Raw genomic sequence first — 9,659 nt, 5'->3', positions numbered from 1 at the left:
AAGGCTTGAAAAACCAATCCAGTTCTGCAGCATCTCTGACCTCTTCAGTCCAGTGTGTTCCACATCAGTCATTGTGAGAAGAAGTCCCAGCTGGCTGCAACTGTGAACAGAGCAGTTCACAATCTGAGCCCAGAGGTAGCTGGTTGTGCTGAAAATGGCAAATAAGGGCCTCTTACTGTCTCAGTCACAATTCATTTTCTTGCCTAGAACCCAATGAACAGAATTTCTGTTAACTTAAAAATCCACTAAGGTTGCTTTATGAGATTCTGCAGCTGGCAGAAGAATAAAATCACTTATCAGTGATCAGAACTCCTAGTAAGGTTAAGATCACTATTCATTGATAGGATAATTGGATAAGCTTTTTTATCCTTTGCCAAACAAAAGTGATTATGGTGATAGCAGTTTATAACTACCGTGAGAAAACCATGGCTCTTTGAAGGAACACTGATATGCATAGAGTGCCAAACTTGATGGATTTTTCTCATATCAGGAGATTTTAAAAAATATAAGAACTCTTTCTTTTATTAGCATGAATTATTGCAGCAAATTGTGTTATGGTGAGATGTTTTTCATTCTGCTTTTCAAAGGATGCAAGGCTTATATTTACTAAAATGACCTGTAAGACACAGTGCCCAAAACGGTATGAGACTGACTTTGCTTCCACAGAGACTGGAAAAGTTACAAAAGGAAAAAAGGCATTGCCATGTACAGATACATGGTATCATCTTATAAATAGCATGGGATGTGGTACACAAAGTTATGCCTAACATTGTGAAATTATTTTAATTATGTATAATTTCTTGAAATAGCTGGTGGGCAGAAAGAGGCTCTAACAGTTGATGAATTAAAATTTGACGCGGGAGCTGTAATTTATAAGGGAAAACACTAGTGATGCTGAAGTGCCTAGGAGAAATTTACGGAATCTTAAAAACTAGTTACGGTGGGAAAAATATATTATAAAGTGCTTTCAGTGTAGGAGAAAGAATGGCCGTGCTGTCTCACAATGGGGAGACACTGTCAGTCTATTTGGTGCTGAAGCGCTACTGAAATGGTGAGGCGGACGTGAAGAGCCTCCCGCCATCCCATCACGGAGGTCAGACTGCCTGGTGTTCTCGGGCCCGACTCGACCTTTCCTCGTCTCGTTGAGCCAAACCGGCCTCCACCAACCCCGCTCTTGAACTGCACGTAAAGCAGTGCCCGTCCTACCCTGCTCCCTTTTCCTCTCATTTTATGAGGACAGTGAAAAGCCCGCTTGCCTACAGGTGATTTGATGTTCAAGCAAAAACCTCTTGTTTCCCGAGTCTCGGGGGACCAAGCGTCCCGTTGCCACGTGCTTCCCCTTGTCACTGCCGCCGAGGAAGCCGCGGCTGAGCCCCTGTGCGGGGGCTGGAAGGGGCTGCGCTCGGGGTCACCGCTGCCGGTGAGTCCACTCCGTCACCCACCCCCTGGCTCTGGCGCGTCGGTCCCCTTGCAGGGCCGCGGCCGCAGCGCATTCCACAGCTATTTTGACAGGAAAGTCAAGTTATTTTAGCAGGAAAGTCGACCTCCCCCCGCGCACACACAGCCCTCGGCCCGCCCCAGGCACCGCGGCGCGGCCGGGCATGCGCGGCCCCCGCCCCGCCTCTGGGACGCACCGCCTCCGCCGCCGCCGGGCGCGGGGGGACTAGCGGCGGTGGCCGAGCGGCCGCGCCCTCCGCCATGAACCTGCACCAGGTGCTGACGGGCGCCGTGAACCCTGGCGACAGCTGCTTCTCCGTGGGCAGCCTGCGCGAGCAGCCCTTCACGGTGAGTGTCCCCTCCGCCGCGGCACCTCCGCGGGGCCCGCGCTGCCCGGCGCCCAAAGCGGCTGCGTCAGGCGCGGGGCCGCGGCCGGCCCGGGGCGCGGGGCGAGCCGCGGGGGCGCGTCCACCGGCGGCAGCACCGCCGGGGGGGCCTGTGGGTCGCGGGCCCGGAGGTGGCGGAGACCCGCAGAACTTGCCCGTAGGGGCGGCCCCGGCTTGGCGCTACCGGCCCGGTGCCGGGCAGGGCGCGGAGCCCGCGGGGCGGGCGGGCAGGCACGTGTGGCTCGCAGGGGCTTTGGGGACGCGGCGATGTGGTGGTGGCTCTGATAAAAGATTACATAAACGGCGGCCGGGACGTGCGGCTCTCGGTGCAAGGGAGTTTCGGCGCTGGCGTGCGGTCAGGGTAGGGGGTTGAAGTCTTCACTGCGCATAGTTGGGGACGGTGTTGGAGTACCTTGCCGTGGTGGTAAGATTTTCAAAGCATATTTGGTCTCCCTGTCGATGTTTGTGCTTAGAGTGGAAGGAGAACACTTGCAGTACGTGGTAAAGGCCAAATGCTTTATTAGTGTGTGTTTTCTTCACCTTCACTTTTGTTTTGTAAACAGAGTTATGTTGTTGTGTTCTTCTTCGTATCCTCCCTCTGTGTGGGCCCGAAGAGGAATGAAATAAGATGCAGCAAAGTTTCTCAGGGCACCACGTTTTTAACCTTACCTTTTATGGCTGCCCCCACCTTCAGCATGGTGTGGTTTTCAGTTTGATAGGGGAATGATAGCTAGAAATGCAAGGATTAAGAAACTTATGGTTTTCTGTCCCATCTGGAATGTGCATTTAAATTCATCTGGCTACGTGTGGCTTTGCTCTCAGGCACCGGGGCGAGGATCTGCCTTCCCACGGTTAGGCTGACAGTGCAGAGTTCCTCTGTGTGCAGCATTGTCCGGCGATGTGCTTGCTTCCAAAAAAGTGGATCCTATAAATAAGTTCGTGTTGGAAGATTTCTTAAACTACAGCAGTTGGGACTTCGTATGCCAACTGTGCCAAACTTTCTGGTTTTACATATCCAGAAATTTCATCAAAGACCTATCGAAGGTGGTGGGACACTGTTTTGTAAGAGGCAAGGAGGTCTCCTTTACAATGAAATGCTAGTAAGCTTTCAAAGTATGTTCTCATAAGTTTCCCATTTTGGTTTCATTCTTTTTTGAGGGAAATAATTCGAATCATTACTGTCACTGAACTCACTTTCTACCTGCTACAGCCCAACTTATCAAAAGTGTTGGGAGTTCCCCAGTGGGTAAGAAGAGTAAGAATCTCTTCTTGGGGAGAAAGGCATGACTGGAAGTGCAGTTTTCAGTATCTTTAGTGTGGTCTTTTTTTTTTTTTACAAGACCTATTTTCACATAAATATAGTGACAGTGTTTATTAATGTGTAATAATAATGTTTCCCATAGGCTCATTCATCTTCCTTAGTTTGTCCTTTTCCCCAGAAGGTTATTAATGGATTTCTCTCAGATTTAAAACTGCTAACAGAAATATCCTTGAGTGCTTCAGGGCTGGTTTTGTTGTTGTTACTCATTCTGTACTGCCGTTTTAAGTTAATGAGATTGCTGAGAAGGATTAAGTGAAAGGTACTGAAACTAATTTCTGCACTTTTGGAAAGAAATGATGGACTAAACCTTTAAAAAAGCCAAGAAAAAAAAATTGACAGTTGTTTTTCCATGTCTGAAATTGTGATATAAGCATTAATTAGTATAAATACTGTTGAGTTATATTTTAGAAACAGGAAAAAATCGAAACATGTCTGACTTCTGTGTTTCAAGCTTCTATGCTTTTATGCTTCCAGTTTTCATGGCTGAGAACTCATGAGAGTTGATATTTCAGGGTTATGTACAGGTGGGGCAAATTATCTTTGTCCAACAGGACAACTTGGTCTGTAATATTTTGATTTTTTAATTTAGTGTACACTATGCTTCAGAATATTTTCTGATGTGCAGCACTGAATATTTGAAGTGAAATACTTAAGATATTACAGTTTTAAGCTAAAAATATCAGATTCTTCTCTTGACCTCTGAAAAGCTGGAAGCTAAACTAGTAAAAAAGTGCCTGTACCCACTGAATTGTATGCACCTTTTTGAATATGTGCAGTAGTTTTAAGAAGGTGTTTGAGATATTTGTTCTAATGGTGTACATGTTTGTTGTTCTGACCTTGGTATTTTAGGATGTGAAGTGTAAAGTGGAGCATGACCTTCCTTTGATAAAGAGTCTTTAGCCCATCTTTTATTTATATATAGAAAAAGACTCATAATCATTCCGTTATCATAAGAAGCATGCTTGTTGTTTATCTGTGGAGAGCAGGCAGTAGTAACACATGACACACTAAATGAATGAGACCTTGGGCCTCAGATGTCAGAATTTAACTGTTTGTTCTTTATATCCTCCTCCTGAAATTGAAACTGTTTTATTTTCCGTGTAATTGTCCATGGTGGAAGACATCCTTTGTTTATTCATTTCAGATCTGAAATATTAGAATAAAAGTTTAAAGAGTTTGTATAGTTCATCAAATAGGATTCCTCTGAACTAGTTATTGCTGAAGTTGTATTTAAATTATTGGGTGACCCGCACTTTTGTGATTGGTTGGCTTTGTGCATTTTTATTTATTTGGTTCTGATTCTGTAATATTTTTTTTGTTTTTCTTTTTGCTGTTTTTCCAAGTAGCAGAGGATAGGGGAGAAAAATGGCTGTGAGCAATAGCAACTTTACAAGTACAAGTCCTAAGACTGATAAGGAAAGTGACAAAAGAGCGATTGTTTGTAAGGGTAAAAATTTGTGAAAGAAAGATTAATTACATGGATTATTTTAATTGGACCATAATACTTTCTTGACACATTTCCTCTCTCTGTGAGATTAAATTCATTCTGGACTTGAGACTTGGTTTGTACGATAGATGAAAATATAAATTTATAACATTTGAAGTTGAAAAGCATTTGAAAATTTCGGGGGGGTGGCATTGATAGCTTCATCAAGATAGCTTGGTCAAGACTGAGTTTTTCAAAGGTATAAAGATTTCCCATTTTGCAAACTTTTTTGATAAATAAAAGTAGATTTTGTGACTGAATGAAATTCTTACCTGTCTATCTACTTGTATTCAGAATTCTGCAGATATCTGTAGTCCAGAAAATTAACTGAGTGATTGTAAGACTCAAGCAAGGAATTACACTGTTTGCACCTGCTTCTTGACTGAGATTTAGTAAAGGGAAGGAACCTTTTTGAGACTTTTTTTTTTTGAAAATAATGTCCAGTTAAGCTGTTCTGGATTTGAGAAATTTACTGTCTTCTTAACTGAATTAATCTTAAAAAAAAAAAGGGAGGATAAAATTTCTTTACACATCAGTGAAAAGTAGAGTTTCAGTGAGACATGATTCTAAGTGCATGGCCAATCAATTTGCTACTTATATATACTATAATAAAGTATTTCATAGCTTAGAAAGTTGGTTTTTTTTCCAAACATGATAAAAGAGTAGTTCTTAAAATTTAATTAAGCGTCTTAACAAAAGAATTTATTTCTTTTAAATAAGATTTTAAAATTGAACACTTGGACTAATGTAAGTTGTGATGCAAAAATGGGGATGGAGAGAGACCACACCGAAATAGAATAGAATAATTCGCGGTGGCTGTGGTTTTTGATTTTGACCATTCTGTGCAAAGGAAAAAAATACAGCCATTATCACAGTATTACCTCTTCATAGGTTTATTTGCCTTTAATTTTTATCTTCTGCTGAGTTGTGCATTGTATTTGTAATCTGTATGTTCATCCCCTATGTATTTGCATGGGTTTATATATATGTATTACTTTATAAATATGTATGTGTGCACACATACTGCTGCATTCACCCATGGATAATAGCTGGCAATTAGGTGTACTTGTGCCCTTCCTGTAGGAGACCTAGGTTAAATAAAGTTCGCACAAGTTGAGCAAGGTAATGTGTCAGTCCTTATGTAGCTGTAGCAGAAACTACAGCAAAAACTTCTGTCAGTACATAGAAGAAATATATCAAGAAAGTTGAGTGTATGGGAAATAATTGCTTTAGAGATGCTGTGCTGTGTCGAGACCCATGATTATTGCTTTCATTCTGTTGAGAGTTCCCAGTACCAGTCTTGGATTTTGAGTTGTGTATATCAGGCTTTCATTTTAGAAAGAAATCAGAGTAGTTCATGTAATTGTCTATACTATTGTCTGTTAAAACTCAATGCTTTTAAAGCACTGTTATTGTCAAAATATCTGTTAATCTTCTTCTAAGAGGTATTAATTTAGAAATAAGAGCTGACATTGGATTAAAAGAATGGGTAGAATTTGTGTGAAAACCCAGTACTGCAATGCAAAATCACATTTGTTTTCACAGGCCTGAAACATCTTTCACTCCCTTATTTCAGGCTTGTTTTGTTATGTCAGCAGCCAGATCCATGGTCATGCAGCTTGAACTAGTTCTATCTTGTTTATTTGTGTAACAGAAGAACAAAGCATTGTTTAATAAACATTCCAAGAACATGATAATATCACATTATCTGCTTGTCTCATTGTGCAAAGACAACTTTCTTGTAAATGTTCTAGGGCGTTCTTAAGGTGAAAGGCTTTTATGGTTTGCCAACATTAGACATAGAGGCTCTGCTTGTTTCAAAAAGCCATCTTGAGGTTTTTATATTATTGTTATTTTTTAAAATACATATTTGGGAACTCTTTTCTTGTTCAACTATATGGCAGCTTTTTGTGCCCCACCCCTGCCACCAAGGGCCAAGTAATGTACACAGAAGTATGTATAAAATAAATTTTTATACTCTAAGATTGCTTCTTGCCCCATGCATAATAGACTAGAATTACCTATTTTCTCAGTTCCATAGCTTATAGAAAAGCATTAGCTTCTGTCAAAATGAAAATGAGTGACGTGAGCTGTCGTGGATAAGTCTTGCTGTAAAAATGAGATAAAGTGACTGGTAGGCAGAATTCATTTTTGTTATCTCAGAGAGACTGTTAGATTATGGAAGTTATTCCTTACTCATGAGTACAGTCTTTCATTATATATTAAGTTAATATGACCCCTACAATTTCTGCAGTGGAAAAAAAAAAAAAGAGTAAAATTAGCCCAGCAGTTAATTTTGTGGACTTGCTTTGGAGAAATGTCTTTATGGGATACTACTGCTTTGAAACCTCATTCAAAGCTGCAATCTGAGATTCATTGAATGCATAAGAGGATCTGATGTCTCTGCACAGGTACAGTGTGCAGAGGGGACAGCAAAGAACCAAAGCAAGGACACCTTGGAAGGAGGGGAGATACTCAAAGCTTCCCTCCTAAAGTGTCTGGTCAGTGTGAGATATAATGGGAATGGTGGGCAGCAGTAGGAAAGGGAGCCTGTTGCAGTTTCATTTGCCAGACAAGTCACGTTCTTATTCGGACACTTTTTTTCATTGTAGTATGTGACTTCCTTATTCTCTGCATCTTTTGCCTTTTGTCTTTGAAATTGTGGTTCTCCTGCAGGCAAACATTAACTAAGCATCAAAAATAACCTCCAAGTTATCCTTCTGCTTGACTGTAGTTATATTTGGAAGCTCTTTGAAAAGGCCTTTTTTTTTCCTTTCTACCTCTTTGGGAACAAATCAGCTCTACAGGCTTAGGAGCTAGTCAATGATTCTGCAGCTTATTGGGCATTGGGAAACCAATGTGACCAAGAATTATCTAATCCCTCTGAATAGACTGATGTCAGAAGTGATTCTTTTTTTTCCCTAGAATATCAATATTTTTAGATAATATGGAGAAATACCAGAACATAAGGGTGAATGATTGTATTTTTCTTCCAGAAATAAGATTTTGAAAGGGCACTCCTCTCACCCCCACCTTCTTACAAGTGAACGTAAAATAAATTGTTAGAACTGAGAACTACTACGATGAGAATATACTCCCTGACTTTTCATCAGAAAGTTCATCCCCAATTTGACAAACTTTTTTTTTTTAAACACACAGCATATGAATTTGGGTGAGAAATTACTATTAAATATAAAATAATAGCAGTGGTTCAACATAGAAAAAGAGAGGGGGAGCCATAGCTCTTGACTTGTGTTCATGAAGGGAACATTTTCAGGCAACAGCAAGTCTAGAATACGTCTTGCATACCTCTTTAAGCTACTGTTGTCCATCACAGCCTGATTTAGCAGGACCTAGCCTGGGTTCTGAGCTTTGGGCAGCACAATATGAGAAGGTTATAAAGCTATTAAAGTCCAGAGGAGGGCTATGAAGATGGTGAAAGGTCTAGAGGGGAAGCCACATGAGGATTGACTGAAGTCACTTGTTTTTTCAGTCTGGAGTGGAGGAGACTGAGGGGAGACCTCATTGCAGTCTACAGTTTCCTTGTGAGAGGAAGAGGAGGGGCAGGAACTGATCTCTTCTGTGGGGTGATCAGTGACAGCACCCAAAAAAATGGCAGGAAGCTGTGTCAGGGGGGTGTTGGGTTGGATAGTAGGAACAGATTCTTTACCCAGAGGGTGGTTGGGCACTGGAACAGGCTCCCTAGAGAAGCAATCACTAGGCCTGACAGAGTTCAAGAAGCGTTTGGACAACACTCTCTGGCACATGGTGTGACCCTTGATGAGGGTCCTGCGCAGGGCCAGGAGTTGGACTTTGATGATTCTTATGGGTCCCTTCCAACTCCGCATATTCTACCATACTGTTTTAAGTCCTTGTTCCTGTCCTGATACACTGATGAATATACCAGTTCCTCAAGACTCCACTGTATAGTGTTTCTTACTGTTACTGTAGCATTCTTTCAGTGCAAAACGCTAAGTGTACTCAGGACTATTTTTATATGCTAAAACTGATTGAGTTCTTGATCCCCTTAAAATGGTTAGTTTATGAATTTCAGGATTGCTGTTAGTGGTGTATGTTACTGTAAGACCCAACTGCAAGGTGGGGCACCTAGTTTGGATAACCCCCAGTATCAATACAGACTTAGGGGTGAACAGGTCGAGAGCAGCCCTGCCGAGAAGGACTTGGGGGTGCTGCTGGAGGAAATGCTGGATATGACCCTGCAACATTCATTTGCCGCTCAGAAAGCCAGCTGTGTCCTGGGCTGCATCAAAAGTGGCGTGGCCAGCAGGGCAGTGGAGGTGATTCTGTGCTCTGGTGAGACCCCACTGGAATCCTGTCTTCATTTCTGGGGTCCCCAGTACAGGAAGGACATTGACCTGTTCAAGCAAGTCCAGAGGAGGAACACTAAGATCACTACAGGGATGGAGCACCTCTTCTATGAGGAAAGGCTAAAATAACTGGGATTGTTCAGCTTTAGAGTGACCTTATTGCAAGTGACCTTCCAGTTCCTGAAGGGAGCTTACAAGAAAGATGGAGAGAGGCAATTTTTACAAGGACATGTAGTGACAGGATAAGGGGGAATGGCTTCAGACTAGAAGAGAGTAGGTTTAGGTTAGATATTAAGAAGAAATTCTTTGCTGTGAGGGTGGTGAGGCATTAGAACAGGTTGTCCAGAGAAGCTGTGGATGCCTGTCCCTGGAAGTGTTCAAGACCTTTTTAGGTGGAGCTCTGAATAACCTAGCATAGTGAAAGATGTTCCTGCCCATGGAAGGGGGGTTGGAACTAGATGATCTTTAAGGTACCTTCCAACCCAAACCATTCTGTGTTTCTATTCAGTGTTTGGGGTGGTGTGACACTGTGTGATTTCAGGCTTGCCTCTGAAGTTAGAAGTGGAGAGAATCAGATGTGAGAAGTATGGTAAGTCTGTGAAGTTCTGATGAGGCTTAGAGGGGCATACAGCAGAGCAGGTGGGCTTCATACAGTCTTCGACACTTCAGTCTTTTATATACATTTTTAATAAAGCTATGTC

General features: G+C 42.1%; 1 protein-coding gene across 5 annotated transcripts in view; it reads left to right on the top strand.

Moving 5' to 3' along the window:
* Positions 1-1,646: 1,646 nt before the first annotated feature.
* The window catches only part of DMXL1 (Dmx like 1), an 81,077-nt gene continuing 73,064 nt past the window's right edge, over positions 1,647-9,659 (top strand). For 3 of the 5 annotated variants that reach the window (XM_027709388.1, XM_027709387.1, XM_027709393.1), the window contains exon 1: positions 1,651-1,785. In XM_027709388.1, the coding sequence (XP_027565189.1) occupies positions 1,699-1,785 (87 nt within the window). In that variant the 5' untranslated portion in view covers positions 1,651-1,698. Of the gene's footprint in view, positions 1,786-9,659 lie in introns of all 5 variants that reach the window. The other 2 variants (XM_027709392.1, XM_027709389.1) reach the window with 2 other exon arrangements.

This window comes from Neopelma chrysocephalum, unplaced genomic scaffold (genome assembly GCF_003984885.1).
Source record: "Neopelma chrysocephalum unplaced genomic scaffold, ASM398488v2 Primary Assembly neopelma1_96778, whole genome shotgun sequence".
Lineage (NCBI taxonomy): Eukaryota > Metazoa > Chordata > Aves > Passeriformes > Pipridae > Neopelma > Neopelma chrysocephalum.
The sequence above is the reverse complement of the archived record's forward strand: the minus strand, read 5'-3'. Positions and strand labels throughout refer to the sequence as shown.